The sequence below is a fragment of the Lacerta agilis genome, chromosome 9 (assembly GCF_009819535.1).
Source record: "Lacerta agilis isolate rLacAgi1 chromosome 9, rLacAgi1.pri, whole genome shotgun sequence".
Taxonomy (NCBI): domain Eukaryota; kingdom Metazoa; phylum Chordata; class Lepidosauria; order Squamata; family Lacertidae; genus Lacerta; species Lacerta agilis.
Genome location: NC_046320.1, coordinates 15,837,929 through 15,857,635, shown reverse-complemented (window position 1 = coordinate 15,857,635; position 19,707 = coordinate 15,837,929). Strand labels below are relative to the sequence as shown.

Below are 19,707 nucleotides of genomic sequence, written 5' to 3'. Positions count from 1 at the left end.
CAAACTGTTCTGTACATCAAGAGCCTCATTTAAGAATATTGAATTAAATGGAAGAAATTGCCTGCAACTATAAAACTGTACCAAAAAATGGAATGCATCCTATCTCCCCTCAGCTTATATAACACTTAATAAAATCTTGCAAAAGCTTTCAAGCAAACAAACGAAGCAGGAAAATTTCCCCAACAGCTGCTGTAACTGCAGTCGTATTCACCCTACTTGAGAATAGGCCCTTATGGACTACAGTGGGACTTCCTTATGGGTAAACGCACATAGGATTTATATTGTAAATCTCTATAGTCATATGTGCTTGCTCTCAACATGGAAGGGGTTAGCAATCCTGTCCCAAACTTCAGAGCACTGCATTTTGAAATGATAACATAGCAAATATCTATAGTCTTTGTGCCATCAGTTTGCTACTGGCAAAATCCTATGCTTAGCGAGCAGGGCCATTACTGTACCCCTCCGTGAGTCTTGTAAATTGCAGCATTGGTCCTGGAAGTATAGGCAGGAACTGATGGGAGTATTAGGTTTCGTCCCAGAGACAGCAAAGGTCTCAGGGACCTGGAATGACCCCGGAGCTGGAGGGCAGGAGCCAGCCAAGAAGAAAATGTGCAAGAAGAAAGGAAGGGGGGAAACCAATGACATATCATGGGAATTGACAAGTACAGACATGCAGGAGCTGGAAGCTGTACAGAAGAATTTATAGTTAGCCAGGGTCATTTAGAGGTGGTGAATGAAGCTATTGTGGTGTTGGGTCCAAAAATCCCACATGGTCAGCAAAAAGAGGCAGTGTTGTAATAGCATATTATAACAACAACAACAACAACGGCCAGCATAGATGCAAGAGAGTCAAGTCCAATGTACCATAGAGTTTATCATCCACAATGGAGCAGAGTGACTCATTTCCATTAGGTCTACTCAGTAGCTGAGTAACAGAGATGTTGAATGAAAGGAGGCCCTCCCTCTTCCAAAGGCAGCTATGGTTTATATTTTCTCCATTGTTTTATGTTTAACATAGTCTTTACTGGCGTTTTTCTTTACAAAGACAAAACACCCGGTACCAGGAGTGGGAGGCACGCTGCCAAAAAAAGAGAGTAAAATTAACACGGCTGCCCAAAATCCTAGGCATTGGTGCAGTTCAGAACTCTGAATTGCCAGCTGTTAAACATGGAAGCAACATTGCTGAAACCTAGGAAGTATCTCGGAAGCAGTCTGAATTGTGCATCAACGCTACAGATATTATTAAAGCAGAAGATGGACATAAGCATGTTCAGCTTACAATTGTAGAAACCATAGTAGCCTTAGTTACAGGTAGGTAGAACGGGCCTTTTCTGTAGTGGCCCCCTGTTTGTGGGATCCAAAGGGAGATTCGGCTGGTGCCTTCATTATATACCTTTAGTCACCAGACAAAAACATTCCCCTTTGACCTGGCCTTTGGCTGACTGACATCCAATGCCCCTTTCAAACATGTTAGAGAGGGGAGGGATTATTGGGTTGTTCTTGTTTTGTATTTTTATTATGTATTTGGTGTTTTTATATTGTGACATTATGCTGTGAACCACCCTGAGACCTGCGGGTATAGGGAAGTATACAAATTTCATAAATAAAAATAAAAAAGTAGACATATGAGAACCCCCAGGGATTAGTCGTACATCAAAAGGTGTGCTGCTCTCAGACATTCACCCTAATTCTTCTGAAGGTGAAACGCTGAAATGTAGCCCAAAGCACCTTGAGAGCACTTGGCAGCAAATCTACAGTTCACTGAATTCTCTTAGAATAGTCTTCTAACTTGATAGAAATCTCATAGCAATGTGCTCAGCTATTATTTAATTAACACAAGGTGTCGTTGTTGTTGTTTGTAGATGAACTATACAGTCATACCTTGGAAGTCGAATCTGTTCCGGAAGTCTGCTCGACTTCCAAAGTGTTCGACTTCCAATGCACGGCTTCTGATTGGCCGCAAGAAGTTCTTGCAGCCAATCGGAAGCCGTGGAAGCCCCGTCGGACGTTCGGCTTCCGAAAGAATATTTGAAAACCGGAACAGTCACTTCCGGTTTTGATTGTTCGGGAGCCAAAACGTTTGAGAGCTAGGCTGTTTGAAAACCAAGGTTTTCGACTATACCAGCTTTTTATATGTTGAGTTTCAGGTAACTGTGAGATCTCACCACATGAAGGACTCCGGCAACTATTTGTTTTATTTTATTTTATTTTATTTTATTTTATTATTTTTTTACAAATGAATGTTTATTGACTGAATTGGACAAACATGGTGGTTTTCCTTAATATAAAATAGTATAACAAACTGCTGCGTTGACATAATAAAATGAGGTTGTTTTTTTGTATCAAGGCGCCATCCTTAGCTGAGGCAACTCTTGCAGCGTTGCAACCCGTTCTCATTGCAAGCGGTGCACTTGAGGGCTTTGAATGAGTCCGTAAAACAGTTCCGAAACACTGACATCTTGCTCCCATGGCACGCTGAGCACGGAATAAAACCAAAGCCCCCACATGAGAGGCATTCATGAGGGTGTTGAACTCTCTGAGAGGGTGGAAGAAAGAAAGGAAGACGGCATCCATTATTTGCATTATATTCTGAGGGCCAAACCGGACAGGTAATTTACTGTGAGAATGAAAGTAACTTATACATTTCTTCTTATGAACCGTAAATATGGCTCTCAGGACCCAGAGCTCCAACAAAAACCTTTCTGAAGCTGCTATTTGTATTTCAAGAGAACCCTCCATTCCTGCCATTGGAAACTTCCCTTGAATTAGGAATGGAAATTTCAGGGAGGAATTTTTCTGTTGAGATGTGTTATAAGAAAAACTGCTTCCTTTCCCTTATGGGGTATTTTGGAGCCCATATAGAGTCCTTAAGTGGGTTCCCTATCGGCAGGAGAAAATAACAGACGCCAATCAGAGTATATTGAGAAGCAAAATGGCTAGCAAGCCTGATCTTTATTCAAAGAACTGTTGCAACAGGGTTCCTCACTCACCCCACGCAGGAGGGAGGAGAACCCTGAACAATGCTGCACAAGCCCTTATATAGACTTTTGAAATTGCCAACCCTGTAGCCCAAGACCACCACTCCCAAAACATCATACATGCATCACAGAAGGAGAAATCCTGCCTGCCGGGATACCTGAGAATGGTCACTGATTGTATTGCCTGGGCAGCCTGGCAATTCTTTTATGATGGTTAATACTTTAGTTCCTGAATCCATGTCACAGGCATACACAAATACGCCCTTAAGACAGGATTTGCAAGCAAAAGGACAATGGGAAGACTTTCCCCATTTGCCTCCCTTAGTGCAGAGTAATATCTGAGGTCATTGGAAGAGTCAAAAATGGCTTCAGGATTGCTCTCCCATACTATTTCAGACACACGGTTCATATATTTAGATATGTGTGCATTTATGAATATTTATTCTATGTTTGAGACCTTGAAATTCTTCTAACAGATGGTTGCAGGTAAACCCCTCCACTCTCCATGTTCCTGAGGTTTCTTGGGCTCCCCTATGGCTGTGATTTACATGAGACACAAAACATGAGGAGAGCGCTGTGGGTAGTAGCTAGGATAGCCTTATCCTTCATGAATTTGTCTAGTCCTCTTTTAAAGACGTCCAAGGAACACTGTGATAATCTTGGTTGCCCTTTCCAGACTCTTCTCCAGTTCTACGGTGTCATTTTGGAGCTGAGGTGACCAAAACTGTACATGGTATTCGAGGTGTAGTCACACTACAGATTAGCAAAATGGTGTTATAATATTGACAGTTTATTTTTTTATTTTTTATTTTTTTATAATACAGTGGACGCTCGGGGTGCGAACGTGATCCGTGTGGGAGGCACGTTCGCAACCCGCAGTGTTCACAACCCGCAGTGCCGCGTCCGCACATGCACGGGTCACAATTCGGTGCTTCTGTACATGCGCAGAGCACGGTTTAGCGCTTCTGTGCATGCGCGAGCACCGAAACCTGGAAGTAACCCGTTCTGGCACTTCCAGATTCAGTGCGGCGCGCAACCCAAAACCGCGCAACCTGAAGCGGCCGTAACCTGAGATATGGCTGTACTGATTTAACTATTAATTATCCCTAGCATGGAATCCAGCTTTTTCACAGCTGCCACACACTGGGTCAACATCTTCTCTAAGCTACCAATTTGACACATAGGTCAGTCATTCCTGGTCTGTCACCAGCCAGTTCAGACCCAATGGGAACGAAGATGCACAATTTTATGCCTTCGCCTCATGACAGAGAAGAGGATGAAAAGAAGATATGGGGTGGCCATTTTGTTTGGGGTGATATGTAGTTCTAGCCTGAGCTGCCCTGTTCTCTATGTGAGGCACTTTTGTGTAATAGAGGCTGGGAGAGTTTGGATGGCATAGGCCTGGGCATCAATTATATATACTCGGGGCAGAACCACATATTACCTTCCTATGGCCATGTTCCTAAATTTATTTTTCCAGAATTAATACAAGTGTAGGGCCAACAGATACTTGTAGTGAAGAATGGGCAAATGTTGGAGACACTGATGTTGATGTTCCCTTACAAAGAAAATATAATTCATCTGCCAGCTTACCACAGAACACTATGTATGTAACTAATGTATGAGAACGGTATTTTAATGTGTCATCGTTTATAACCTCATCAATTACCTCAATTTTGGTTAAGAGATCTTGCAGTTCCCCTGATTCATTCATTGACAAAATTTTCTCAGCACCCTGTAAGGAAACAGACAAAATTTGTTAATGTAACGGCTGAGATATAAAGCTTTGTTGGAGTTTTTGTCTCGGCAATTTTGCTGAAAGTTAGAAAACAGGTGCTTCCCCCCCCCCAAAAAAAAAGAAATTTATTAACAATATCATCATACTTTTTCTGCTGGCCTGTGTGCGCTTTGGCTGCTGAACATAGGATTCTTACATATTGTATTTCATATATATTGTACCACATGATCACTGCAATTCCACTTCTTTTGCAATACATGCTTTCTTAAAAAAGGAGGCACCTTGTTAATATGTCAAAGAGGCAATTTCTTAAATATATAGTGCATCAGAGTATACACCTAAACGAGCATGAGACAAACAGTATTTCTACTGTTCAAGCATTTCCAGCTTGAATTCACCTGGAGCATGTTGAGGATATGATGCCGGGGGAAGAAAAATGATGGAAAATACCATTATGACACTAAAATCGAGATCCAGCCGTGAATAATAAAAATAATTTAGGTTGAGTACATAGGACCATGGGGAATTTCTGAGCTCTGAAGCAAGGCAGTAATGAAGAGGTTCTTCATTCTTCTTCTTGAAAGTACAAAAGGTTACTGTGAAGAAAATTAAACTGCCAAAGAAGATATAAAACTTCCCTTTGGCTCTTTCTGCTAATCAGAAAGGACCTGTTGAGGAACTGAGCAACACTAACAGGGCATTTGTATTTAATCTGTGCGTTATTCAGGGGGCAGGGAGGGAACGATTATACTTGCTCATACTGGTTGCTAGGTGCAAGGAGTGTACCAATATCTTGTGCCCTCAGATAAGGGATCAACTTGTTTGTTTGTTGATTAATTTCTATACAAAACATCACAGGGCAGTTTACAATATAAAAACAGACGGACAAAAATCCCCAAATGACAAATAATAACAAATCCCGCACCCTAGTTTAAAAGGCCATAGATTGTTTAATTAGCCAAAGGCCTGGGAGAAGAGAAACATTTTCACCTGGCGCCTAAAGATATGTAACAAAGGCGCCAGTCATGCCTCCCTGGAGAGAGCATTCTGCAACTGGGGAAGCCACCACCAAAAAGGCCTGTTCTTGCGTTGCCACCCTCTGGACTTCTTGTGGAAGGGGCACATGCAGAAGGGCCTCAGATGATGATCTCAGGGTTGGTTCATAGGGGGAGAGGTATTGCAGTCCTGAGCCATTTAAGGCTTTATATTTTTTTTAATAGAGTTTTTATTTTCAAACAAAAGAAAAACAAACATAAAAACACTACAAACAACAAAACACTACAAACAATAATGAAAAGAACAAAAATACAAATATAATAAACATCAAATGTCTTTAACCTCTTTCGGGTGACTTCCTCACATCCTCACCTTCTGCTTTCACTGAATATCATCTTTAGTAATTTCTTAACATTAAACACTTTTACACTGAGCTAGGGTACTGTTTGTGAAATCAAGAGATGCAGAAAGGTTTAGATCAAGTTCCATAGTTCCAGGTTTCTAACTGCTATAGTCTAGAGAAACTGCCATTCTTCTGCTGCAGCCATTTTCAAGTTGAAAAGATCCTACAGAGACTAGGCCCACATACACACACACACACACAAAAAAAAAAGCTTTATTGAAATTGAGAGTGTCTGAGAATGAGGCTGGGAACTTTTCTCTGAAAACAGTCTACTCCCTGGGGAAAGAAAAGAAAAGAGACTCTCCTCTCCTTAACATCAGTTCTGTCTGCTCCCAAGAGAGGCATCTCACCAATGCTTGAGAATTACTGCCCCACATGTGCATTTTGAACAAGGATGATGCATTTAGAAGTGCAGCAAATAACAGCAGTGGTGTTAATCATGCCTTTTCTATGTAGCTACATGAAGCCATGTGATTTAATACTTCTAAAACAATTTAAAGTGTTTCCTTACCAGAACAAAATAAAAGTTCATATCTCCAGAAGAAACAAAAAATAATAATACAATACTACAAGCATTTCAGTGATGAAATTTCTCTGGTACTCAAATGCCATCTGCTGCTTCCTTTCTGTGGTGTTCTTGGGAGACATTTAATATACAATAGGGCTGTGGGTTAAACCACAGAGCCTAGGGCTTGCTGATCAGAAGGTTGGCGGTTCGAATCCCCCACGAGGGGGTGAGTTCCCGTTGCTTGGTCCCTGCTCCTGCCAACCTAGCAGTTCGGAAGCACGAAGTGTAAGTAGATAATAGGTACCACTCCGGCGGGAAGGTAAATGGCGTTTCCGTGCGCTGTTCTGGTTCGTCAGAAGCAGCTTAGTCATGCTGGCCACATGACCCGGAACGGAAGCTGTACGCCGGCTCCCTCGGCTTGTAAAGCAAGATGAGCGCTGCAACCCCAGAGTCGTCCGCTACTGGACCTAACGGTCAGGGGTCCCTTTACCCTTTGCCTTTAGATACCTCCTATACCAGAGATGGAGATCCTCTGACCCTTGGGCCCCTAATTTGGTTCACGAGACCCTTTACCTCAAGCCATTCCCACCTGCGCAGTCAGCTGGTCAGTGGAGGCTGCAAAGTCTGCTTCCTTTACCTGCATTGTTTGATTTCAAACTACATGGATAAAGGGAAATGCTTCATCTGGTGTCATTGTGACATCAAGTGACTGACATCAGGTGACTGTGTGGTTTCAAAGACACCTACTGGCTGAATCCAGTTTCCCACGCCTTTCCTATACAGTCATACCTTGGATCCCAAATGCCTTGGCACTCGGATGTTTTGGCTCCCAAATGCTGCAAACCCAGAAGTGAGCTTCCTGCAGCCTATCAGAAGCCGCGCTTTGGTTTCCGAACGTTTTGGAAGTCGAACGGACTTCTGGAACAGATACCTTTCGACTTCCAAGGTACGGCTGTAATTTTATCAGCAGTTCTTATAAAAGCTGGGGCCTTTAAGGTGACTGCTTGATTTATCACCACTGCTTTATGCAAGCAGTGGGGTCAGCTGGTCGCGCCTATTTGGCAACTTGCTTACTTTGTTTAGTGCTTTGATTGACGATCTCTGGCTACAGGACCTGTTTGGTATTTCTAAATAGCCTTAAAATAAAACATCTACTTGCATAGGCAAGCAGGTTGTAAGTTTATAATCACTTGGCCATTGTCAGGGCTCCCCCGCCCCTTTCTCAATACCAGGAAATGAGAAGCGCCCAAGCTCCTTTTTCTGTAACCTTCTAGTTGAAATAGTTTCATTATGTATGCTTCATCATTATCCCAGCAGAGGGCATGATTCGTTTTCAGATATAAGCAGCCCTTGGCCAATATAAATGGTACAGACACACTAAAGTGCACTTAACAATATGGACAGAGGAAAGCTAATGCCATGAGGTTATTTATCCTTACTTGAATGTGGACTCAATAAGGCTGTCCACCACATTTGAAAAACATAGTTGATGAATCTTCTGCCTTTCAACTTACTAATTAATTGATAAAATGTATTGATGGCAAACCCTTAAAACAGGTGTCTTTGGGGGGATACAGCAGGAAGTATTAGACAACATACAATTTAATAAAACAGAAACCACTACTCATTGTTAGAAGGAAAGGACATTTTTCTTTCTTTTTTTCCCTTTGCAATTCAACTGACTTGCAACCTCAGTAAATATGTACACACTTCTCTCCAGAGGTTGCTGGAATACAACTCCCATCATCCCCGACCACTAGCTATTCTGACAGGGGTTGATGGAGGTTGGAGTCCAACAGCATCTGGAAAACCACATGTTCCTTATCCCTAGCATATAAGATGGGGGTAATAAGCAGTTTTATCCCATGTTTTCAGGTGCCAGCTCTAGGTGGGCACAGCAAAGAGGCCTGCCTCAAACCCGTGACCAGCAACTGGACCCATTTAGGACCCAGAGCTCCACTTCATCCTTACCCCAGGAAACATCCTTAATGACACTACCATCAATAGCTTTCACCCACTCACACTTTCGGCAGGCACAGTAGAGACACCCGCAGTGGGGCCTCCACTGTCAAGAGTCTGGTGGAGCCAACATGGAGGAGCCTCTCCACTACATCTGTTATGTACTGAGCTGAATCCTAGAACAATAGGATTCAGAATGCAGCAGTCTGATTGGTCCTAGAACAATAGGATCCAGAATGCAGCAGTCTGATTGGTCCTAGAACAATAGGATTCAGAATGCAGCAGTCTGTTTGGTCCGCAGGAGCCACCCAATCCAGCTCCAGGTGGAAGTGAATCCGCAACCTGATTGGCCTACAGGAGTAGCCCGGAATTAGCCAATCACGTGGGGCACATTGTGTAAATAATGTATATATAGCAGACGTTTTGGGGAAAGATTCATTCATTACTACTATGAGCTGAATAAAGAGCATGAAATGCACACTTGACTCCGAGTATATTTCAGCATCCAAACCCCTTCCAGTGCCGCAGATGAGGGGGTTGGACTTTGGATTGCTCTGTTGGGCTCTCACTTGGATGAGGTAGAAAGTGAACCATCATACTGTACCTGATTATACATGATAGCAGTGATTCCTGCCCTTTTATTTTATATCTATCTATCTATCTATCTATCTATCTATCTATCTATCATCTATCTATCTATCTATCTCCTGGGACTGAAGGAATTGCAGCAATCCTGACAGTCCTACTTGTAATTCACACACTACCTGCTCTGTGAGACTGTGGTCTCTAAACTGTGGTCCTACTGAGCCTCTTGGGCTTGCTGATCAGAAGGTCGGTGGTTCGAATCCCCGCAATGGGTTGAGCTCCCGTTGCTCTGTCCCAGCTCCTGCCAACCTAGCAGTTCAAAAGCACACCAGTGCAAGCAGATAAATAGGTCTTGCTGTGGTGGGAAGGTAAACGGCGTTTCTGTGCGCTCTGGTTTCTGTCACGGTGTCCTGTTGCACCAGAATGGCTTGGTCATGCTGGCCACAACATGACCCGGAAAGCTGTCTGTGGACAAACGCCGGCTCCCTCAGCCTGAAAGCAAGATGAGCGCCGCAACCCCATAGTCGCCTTTGACTGGACTTAACCATCCAGGGATCCTTTACCTTTACCCTACATGTATTTGTCCTTAAGATTCTTTCAAGTGCCCATTTGATTTTTGAAAAGATCTTCACAACAGGAGTTTCATATCTGTGTAGTTACAGGGTTGGATACTTTTGTTTTGTTTCAAATCAGTTCCACACAATTTTGCCAAGTCAGGATGTTGTGGTCTCTCACAAGTAAAAGCTATTTTCCTTTCTGTTAAAGGGCATGAACTAGGTTAACAGGACAGATTTATTGATCAGCTGCTGGTAAAAATGTAAGGAAACACAGGGTGATTCCCCCCCCCCCATTTTCATCTTTTATAATAATTTCTCTATAAACATACGGGTCATATTTCTACAATATACTCAAGGAGCCTTATGTAACAAAAAGGAGACTGCAAAACAAAACAAACCTGATAAAGGATAAAATTAAGAACACATTTTTAAAAAATCCATATATTATCACACTCCTTATGGCTTTGAGAATAAAATAGGCTTGCTAAATTTATTCCAACAAATCGGGTTCTACCATGAGTAAGAGCACGTGTTGCGATCGGGACCTGGCAAGACACATTCCCTTCCTGTGGGGGTGGGACCGGTAGCCGGCCTTAGTAGCTAATGGTCAGTTAGGAGTTGCTGGGCAAAAGTTAATGTTGCAACTTGTGATGGACAGCTTAGCGTCCTATTTAAGCCTCAGCACGTAGGGCGTTCCTTCTCTTGGCTTTAGCTGCTGATCACCCATCCTGCCCCCCCTTTTTTCTTAGGCCTCTGCGTTGACTTTGCTCTGCCTGTCATGGGGTCGTCTGCTTTGTAGCAGGGGCCCAGTAGGAATTTGTCCATCTGGCCGATTGGCTGTGCCTTTTGGTTTTGCCTACTGCAGTAGCAACTTGTCACAACTTGTAAGGTTGGCGGTTAGGCATTGGTTCCTGTGTGGATTGCTGGATTGGGCGCTGCCCATCCAGAATCAGGTTGATGCTGGGAATTCCGTTAAAGGAATCCGGCGACTCTTATGCTTTGTCCGATGCCCCCGGTAGGGGTTAGGGCCATAAGCCGAGTCCCCGGGACCATTGAGGAAGAGGGACGCGTTGCTGCCCCCCCGTCCTTAACTCTCCTCAGTCGCATTCTCCCAATCGCTGGTTTTAGGCCAGCCTCTGTCCCGGTGTGACAGTAGTCTGAACCAATGCCTACGCAACCACTCACCGAATTTGTATTTAAATAAAGTTGTGGCCCTAAATTATTTGCCAAAAACCCAAACCAAAAAATCTGTCTCCTGTGTCAAGTCAATGGGGGGTGGATTGAGGTCCTCGATACGCAATATTCTACCAGGTGACGAAAATACTTCAGAAAGACTAGATTATACGTTCTGCTATCGACCCCAATGTGCTTCTGTAAATAAATAGATGGCATTCATTTCATGACAATCTGATAAGATCAGCTGCAGTACATTGAGCTGTTTCCCCAGCAGTCCAAAAGAACTAAAATTATGTCATGCTCAGCATACAGGCTTTCAAGCAGAGAAAATAAAACTCTTCCATGAACTACCTTAAGGCTCATAAAAAAAAAAATCATTGGCTTTTAAAAAGTATTGCCCAAAGTGTGTGTGTGTGTGTGTGTGTGTGTGTGTGTGTTTATTGGAGTATTTTTGGGCTGCCTTTCAGAGTATATACTCTCAGAAGGCTGTTTACAATACACAAAACAATTGTAAAAGCAGATAAGATTAAAACACTATTTAAAGCGCCACACATTGATGCCAAATGAAGCCACATCATTATAGCACAGTTAAAATGTAATGTGAGCAGCAACAGCAGCATAAAACCATCAAGAAAAAACCCCCGACCTGAATTTAAATCACCAATAGATCTCCTTGGATATATTGGTTCCATAGAGGTAGTGCATGCTCCCACATAAAAGCCCCCCCAAAGATTGAGGGGGCCCAGCGCACATCACACACCTGTGACATCACATGTGTGATGCAAGCATGATGTCATCATTTGGAGGAAGCCAAGTGCTCTGGAGGAGCCAGCCACTAAAGCTGCCCTGCACTCAACTCCATACTCAGCCTCCTCTATCCCCTCAACATTCAGGGGGCCTGGCCCCCTTCCAACAACAAATTGAGGAGGCCGCCAACCTATTTGATCTTAACAGTGGGCATGCAACAGGGGCTCTGAAGCTGATCTCAGTTCATGGGCAGCCTTATGCAGGTGAAGGGAGTCCTATAGGCAACTGCCAATTTTTTTGGGGGGGGGGATTAATCTTAGTCACGACTCCACTCTCCTTCTGATCGGGAGGGGGGGAAGTTGTATACAATTTGAGTTAGAAAATAAGGCAGTTATTCAAAGGTCAGTGGAAGAGTTCGAAAGATGAAGCCAGAAACCTGAAGAGAAGAAGAAAGGCAAGAGAAGAAAAGGGCTGAAACACTGAAAAGCCTTAGAGAACCCAGCTGGGCACTATAGCAGAAAAGAGCCAGGATAAGACCACAAAGCGGCATGGAAGACAAACTGAAAGATACAAATCAATACACCCTTGCTTGGTGTGTTGGTAAACTTGGATGCATTTATCTCTCTCTCTTTAGCTCTTATGAGTTTGCTCAAACAGTAAAATTAGTTCTTCCTAAAATGGCGTAACTCAAAAACTGTGTAAGTTGCTACCTTGAAGGTCAAGGGACCCTGACCATTAGGTCCAGTCATGGATGACTCTGGGGTTGCGGGACCCATCTCACTTTATTGGTCCTTTATTGGTCGAGGGAGCCGTGGTACAGCTTCTGGGTCATGTGGCCAGCATGACTAAACCACTTCGGGCGAACCAGAGCAGCGCACGGAAACGCTGTTTACCTTCCCGCCAGAGCGCCGGTACCTATTTATCTACTTGCACTTTGACGTGCTTTCGAACTGCTAGGTTGGCAGGAGCAGGGACCGAACAATGGGAGCTTACCCTGTCGTGGGGATTCGAACCGCTGACCTTCCGATCGGCAAGCTCTAGGCTCTGTGGTTTAGACCACAGCGCCACCCGCGTCCCTTAGTTGCTGCCTTAATAAGCCCTTAAGTAGGCTGACAAATATAATGGCAGTTTAAGTAGGCAGTTTTTCTTCCAAACTGATGTGGATTGGCAGCCTAAAAAGCAAACTGTCTTGTCACTAAAAACCTGCATCAAAAAGGCAATGCACCCAAGCCGGCTCGGCCTAGAAAGTGCAGAAAATTCTGACAGCTCTCAGACAGGTCAGGTGCTGTCAGAATGATGGGCGCAGGAGAGAGGAGTTTGACAGTGAGTAAGAGCATGGAACCGAGGAGAATGCCATCTGTGGAGCCCAGACCTCGCAGCGCACATTTGGTAGCTGAGGTAGGGTCTCGCTTGCAGACTGGTCAGTAGCAACTTTCTGTGGTGACTGCGCCGACTCCCATTCAGAAGCAACTCACTGAGATTTCAAGCATTAGTGACGGTGGCAAGCTGTGCTCCTTAGAAAACATCGCCAGGACTTGAAAAACGAGGCCGGAGCACCGATTTGACAGAAATTGCAGGGAAAATAAAGACTTAAGTCAAACGGTTTGCTTAGCAGAAAATTGGTCAGAGGCCTTGATATTTACCCTGTGCCTAAACGCCAGCATAGGCTGAGCTGGTGAAAATCTAGAAGGTTAATAGGCTGTTTAGTGGCGGAAAAAAGAGAGAAATTAAGGTATCCACTTGGTGGCAGTGGTGAAGTTAAGAGGAAGGAGGAGTTGGTTTGGCTAGCATACGCCCCTTCCCTCTCATGGTACAGACTACAGCCTTTGACATTACATAGAATCATAGAATCATAGAGTTGGAAGAGACCACAAGGGCCATCCAGTCTAACCCCCCGCCAAGCAGGAAACGTGAAATATGCAGATTTTGCTATGACAGCGATGTTTATTTATTTGATCCTTTCAGTTATGAATAACCTGCTCTTCGCTCTTCACAAAAGAAAGTGAGAAGCAACAAAATGCACACAAAAGACAGTATTTCACTGAAATACAACAATGTAAAAACAAGGCAGTGTGCTAACAACATAATGGCATCAGCCGACTGAGGAGCAGCGCTTTCCACCTCGGGCTTTGTACGTCAAAACAAGCACTTTAAATCTGCCAGCCAGTGCAGAGCTTTCTACACTGGTGTTTTCTGTTGACGGCAAACTGTCCCCACAAGCAGGCTTGCCGTGGCCTCCTGTGCTAACTGCAGCTTCTGAACTAGAGACCCAGAATCAGACCCGCGTAAAATGAAATTATTTATTTCTTAATCGCATTTATGTCTTGCTCTTCCTCCTAAAACAATCAAAGGCAGAAAACACATAAAGTGGTCCTATTAAAACATCCAAAAGCCTCTTAAAACTATTCCAGTGCCTATGCAGACTGGGGTTCTCTTGTTGAAAAAGGAAAGTCGTCAGTTGCCAAATGACTCCTGCACTGCAGGTGCTTAAGACCTAGGGGTCCCTTCCAACTATGATTCTGTGATTCAAACATACAATAGAGGTGGCTTGTATCTAATTTGAAAGGATGGGTGTCACAGCACACTAAACGCTTGATTCCTATAGTGTATAGAACAGACCCCTTGAAGAGATGGCATCTGCAGGAGCCTCTCTCCTGAAGAGGGCAGTGATTGACTGGGTATATAAGGGATGAGTTGACCTTTTAGGTATCCGGGTCCCAAGATGTACTGTAGGGCTGGGCGATATATCCATATACTGTATGATCCAAAACTGGTTAGACGTCCATATAGTGATATCAGTTTCATAATTTCTGACCTGACAATATATCACAAATCATGGTGTGTGTGTGTGTGTGTGTGTGTGTGTGTGTGTGTTGTGCCAAAATCACAGTACAGTGGTGCCTCGCAAGACGAAATTCGTTCCGCAAGACTTTTCGCCTTGTGGAAATTTCGTCTTGCGAGGCACCGTTTCCCATAGGAATGCATTAAAATTTAATTAATGCGTTCCTATGGGGAAAAAAGACCGGGGGCGCCGGTCGGAAGGGGCGCCGGCCAATCGCGCCCGCCATCTTGGGTGGACTGCACATGTACGCCATCTTGGGTGGGCGGGCGCGATCGGCCGGCACACCTTCCGACCGGCACCGGACCGTGCCGCGTCGCGTTTTAAGGCTGCAGGGGGCGAACAGCAGCGCTGCTGTTCGCCCGCTGCAGCTTTAAAACGCGGCACGGCGCCATAGCTGTAAAGTCTTATCTTTTGGCTCCGGTCGGAAGGGGTGCCGGCCGATTGCGCCCGCCGTCTTGGGTGGACATGCGCAGTCCACCCAAGATGGCGGGCACGATCGGCCAGCACCCCTTCTGACCGGCACCGGACCGGACCACGCCGCACCGCGTTTTAAGGCTGCAGCGGGCGAACAGCAGCGCTGCTGTTCGCTCACTGCAGCTTTAAAACGCGGTGCGGTGCAGTGCGGTGCCGGCTTACAGTGGTACTGCACAAGACGAATTCATCTGGCGAAGCACGGCCATAGACGAATTCGTCTCGCGAGTCAACTAAAAACTCGCAAAACCCTTTCGTTTTGCAAGTTTTTCATTGTGCGAGGCATTCGTCTTGCGGGGTACCACTGTACAGGAAAAACCATGAAGCCAGCCAATGCCTCTACATAGCTCCATCCTTATTTCAGACATCGTGATATATCAGTATATATCACAATGTTGAAGACCAAATATCACCCCGCCCTAATGTATAGGGCTTTGTGCAACAGAACCAGCACCTTGAACTGAGCTCGGCATCTAATTGGTGGCCAGAAATCATGAAAACATCTAGGGGACTACAGTTCATCTTTTCTGAACAAGAATGTTTGAAATGAGCATGATGTATAGCAATGGTTTATTGAAGACTTCACACAAACTAATTGCTCTAATGGACACAGGAGGACGGCCTGTTCTCTTTAGGCAGGTTTGGGCCGCTGAAGAAGAGCCACTGGGTTTTATTATGCGAAACACTTATGAAATAGAATTATTTCATTCTTATCTTGTCTACACATTATTCTAGATATGTTTTGTTAAGTCTCTCTGCTTGAATTCGTTATGACTGCTATATATCGAATCGTGTTCTTTGCATTCCTTTCCTTTTGATACTGTATTTTAGAGAAACTCAATCCATGGTGAAGATTTGCATCTTGTTTTTATTCATGCATTCCTAATTATTTTTCATGCTTATTGAGTAAAATGTGCGTCGTAGGGGGCTGGGTATTCAAAGCATGTGGTACTTACCCCGAGATACTGGCCTTCAATAAACACAACTGGTAGCGATGGGATTTCACCTACTTTCCTGCACCTCTCGTCAAGTTCTTTCCCATAGTCACCATTCAGTGCAATGTTTTTCTCTTCAAATTTCACTCGATGGTTTTGGAAAATCTTTCGAACCAGCTCACACCGCTCAAAAGTTGTTCTAACCACCCGAAGGCTGGTTGTGTAAATTACTATGCGCCCATATTCCAGAACTGATGATACCTGTAGAAGAAAAATGAAACATTTTTTTCCCCTTTGCATGCTCCTTCATGGTGCATTTTTGCCTCAGCCAAACGTCACATGACTGTACCAACTCAACCCTAAAGACGGGCATTATTTCACTCTTGCCTTTCCTATCTCTAAGGAGCAGTAAGAGAGCTGAAAATAATGCCAAGATATTTCACATCTGCCAACCAATGAACCTCTTTGATTTCAGACAATACGTGGGTAGATTGGTCCAAAAAGCCAGGGACACAATTTTTCACTGCCCTCTAGCAGCTATTGTGGCTCATTTACCAGAAGTAATGTATTTAGCATTAAGTTTGGACGTGTGTACTTGATTCTGACCAAACTAAGCCTTCTGGTGTATGTTTTGCTCTAGGGTGCTTTCAGTTTTATCTCTTTCTTTGGTGATCTGTCAGCCCAGATCTGACCCACACGTCCAAAAGGTAACAGGGACTGCACAATGCCTTCCCCCCTGCCGCTGCCTCCTCTCTTCTTCTCCCCATATCCCCGGCCATTTTTAAACGTTTTGCTGGACACAGTGCAGCGAATGGCGAGAACAAAGGGCCACTTCTCACCACGGCGACTGCCATGGCCAGTTGACACCAGTGGCCTCTGTGGCTGCTTCCGACAGCCACTTACTGCGTGCTGCTGTGGTGACTCAAATGGCACCCGCTGTGGCCAGCAGCTACAGACGCAGCAGGGGAAAAGAAAGTTGATCTCCATTGGTGCAAATTTTGCCTAACACATGGGCCAGACTTGCATGTGCATCAGCCCTTACTCTTATCATCAATTTGTGCCTTAAATACACAGTCTACCCCATACCTTCCAATAAATGTCTGATAAAATAACAACTATTTATTATTATTATTATTATTATTATTATTATTATTATTATTACCCCACCCACCAGACTAGGTTTCTTCAGCCACTCTGGGCAGCTCCCAACATATATAAAAACATAATAAAACATTAAAAACTTCCCTAAGTATTATTATTATTATTATTATTATTAATAATAATAATAATACCCCACCCACCTGACTAGGTTTCCCCAGCCTACATAATAAAACATTTAACATTTAAAAACTTTCCTAAGCATTATTATTATTAATAATTAATAACAATAATAATAATAATACCCCACCCACCTGACTAGGTTTATATATGTTGGGCAGCTCCCAACATATATAAAAACATAATAAAACATTAAACATTTAAAAACTTCCCTAAGCAGGGCTGCCTTCAGTTGTCTTCTCAAGGTTGTATAGTTACTTATTTCCTTGGCTCGGGGGGGTCGCATTACTATCCCCACCAAAATTTCTTCGATTAAAATAGGGGTGTCCTAAGGAACATTCCAGGATCAAAGCAGGAACTGGGACAGCTTCTGTAAATCCTGGACTGCCTCTGGAAAATATGGAGACTAGAATGGTCTGCTACCCCTACCAACCAAACAGTTGGCCATGAACGTGATTTGGAAGCCACCTGCTCCAGCGTTGCCTCCTTGCTTCCAGACAGTCGGTGACCCCTGCCAGGCTACGACTTAGCTGCTCACTGCTCGGGGCCACGTCTCCTGTCAATTTGACGAGTGTGTGCATGTGACCTTTACCTCCGCGAGTTGCACTCCTGGTTTTTGCAGCGAGGCTTCCACTTTTGCAAGCCAGCCCTGCTCTGCCACCAATGCTTTTTGTTTAGCGTTTTACTTCTTGAAATAAATACTATCAGTCACACAGAAAAGTGGAAATGGCCACAAGCAAGGATGCCAGGCCACTTCATAAAATGATGGCTTTCGGAGGAGCAGCCTACAGCCTTGCAAAACAAGTGACCCCTTAGCTTCTGTTATGTGAGATAAAGTATGGTGAGATGCTCTGCTTAGGCGTGTGTGTGTGTGTGTTTGTGTGTTCACCATACAAAGTGCTACTGGGATATTTTTTTTCTGACGCATTTCTGCTAAGCTTTCAATGTCTTCACACAATTTATACAGGCTGTTTAAGTCACTCAGAATCTCAACACAGTGCAAAACAATTCCTTTGCTTTCAGTGCAGACTGAATTGCTCATACAATATCACTAAAGGCAAAATGGCAGCCTGCCTATTATAGACTTTAAGCCTTGTGAAAGTGACCAAACTCCCAGCTTCTTTTGTAGCTAGAAAGCACGCAAAACACCTCCCAGCCACACAGGAAGCCCCTGAAGCTGATGGTTCCCCTTCTCACAGTACTACAAATCCATTATATTAAAGAAAATGGGCACAGAATCTCATTATTTCACCTCCCAGACACTGAAAAGTCACAACATGTCCATTTTTGTTTTGTCTATCTGCAACACGATTCCATTTTTACCTGTTAGGCCCACTTCCCATAATAATAAATATCAAATTCTCATCTCAACCCTTCTGTACTCCCGTGCATACGAGGTAAACATCTATTGGCACATGAATGCTTGAGAAGGCTGATCATGCTGGTGATATTGCCCAAACCAGCCTGATGCTCTATTAGCAGACAGAAATGCTTGCACACAAATTACAAAGGAGTGCTTTGGGTTTGTGACTTTGTAGAGACATATTACTCCAATATGATGAGCTCACTCATCCCTCTAACCTGCCACCCCTGAGACCATTATCCAATGTGTGTGTGTACATAAGGAAACATGGGAAGATGACAAGGGATATCAGCAGCCACTGTGGGAAGCGACAATGTGTGAGTCACTTGAAACAGGGAGCTCCACCTGTAGGACAGAGATGCATTTCTTTCTCCCACAATAACAGCTTCCCAGGGGAAAGAGACACTGCCTGCTCTTTGCTGTGTTGCAGCAGCAGCAGCACTGCAGACGGCCAGAGGGTGGCGCTGCTGCTACAAACTGCAGAGGTCAGGTGATTCTAGGAGCCAATAGCATTCCAGCCCAAATCAAACGTTGCTTGCTCCCTCCCTAAGTGGTACCACTGTGGTGTTAATCCTGTTTCTGTCCGTACATAGAAGCAGGAATTTATTTCACAGCAGGATCCAGCTCTCTATATGCAAATACCGTACACGAAAAGCTCTGGTTGCTGGCATTCATGTTCTCTTCCCACCCCACCCCCCACCTCAGTGCAGTGCCCCCTCTGCCCTTCTGCCTGGTACTTTATGGTACATCAACGTGGCAGCCGCTATATGTAGCTTCAAACGCCCTTTGAACAGAAGCCGCTGATCCCGGTGGGAGCAAATTAAGTGTAATATTGTGTAATTATCTACCGTATAACCAACGTCTTCTTGGCTGAGCAATTCAAATCCAATTAGAAAGATAAAGATGCATGGTTGTGCTTAATCAGTGGGTGCACTGGAAGCTAACATCGCTATATGCATACAAAGCTTAAAAAAAAATCTCTGTTTACAGCAGTGTTATTCTTATCCATGAGTCACTTGGTCTGTTACTATCAATAGAAAGGTGGTCTCTCTCTGGGGGGGGGGGTTGACATCTGAGCCCCAAGGTACTTACCGTACATTAACGGCTGGGAGAACCATATGTCCTAGCCAGGAGAAAGTATACTGTAGAGGTAAGGAGGCTTGATAGTAGA

General features: G+C 44.2%; 1 protein-coding gene across 1 annotated transcript in view; it reads right to left on the bottom strand.

Moving 5' to 3' along the window:
• Positions 1-2,248: 2,248 nt before the first annotated feature.
• Positions 2,249-19,707, bottom strand: part of GRXCR1 (glutaredoxin and cysteine rich domain containing 1) — a 43,231-nt gene continuing 25,772 nt past the window's right edge. Inside the window, exons 2-4 of the mRNA XM_033160348.1 lie at positions 15,917-16,156; positions 4,648-4,713; positions 2,249-2,536 (exon numbers count right to left, since the gene is read on the bottom strand). Of these exons, the coding sequence (XP_033016239.1) occupies positions 2,357-2,536; positions 4,648-4,713; positions 15,917-16,156 (486 nt within the window). The 3' untranslated portion in view covers positions 2,249-2,356. The remainder of the gene's footprint in view (positions 2,537-4,647; positions 4,714-15,916; positions 16,157-19,707) is intronic.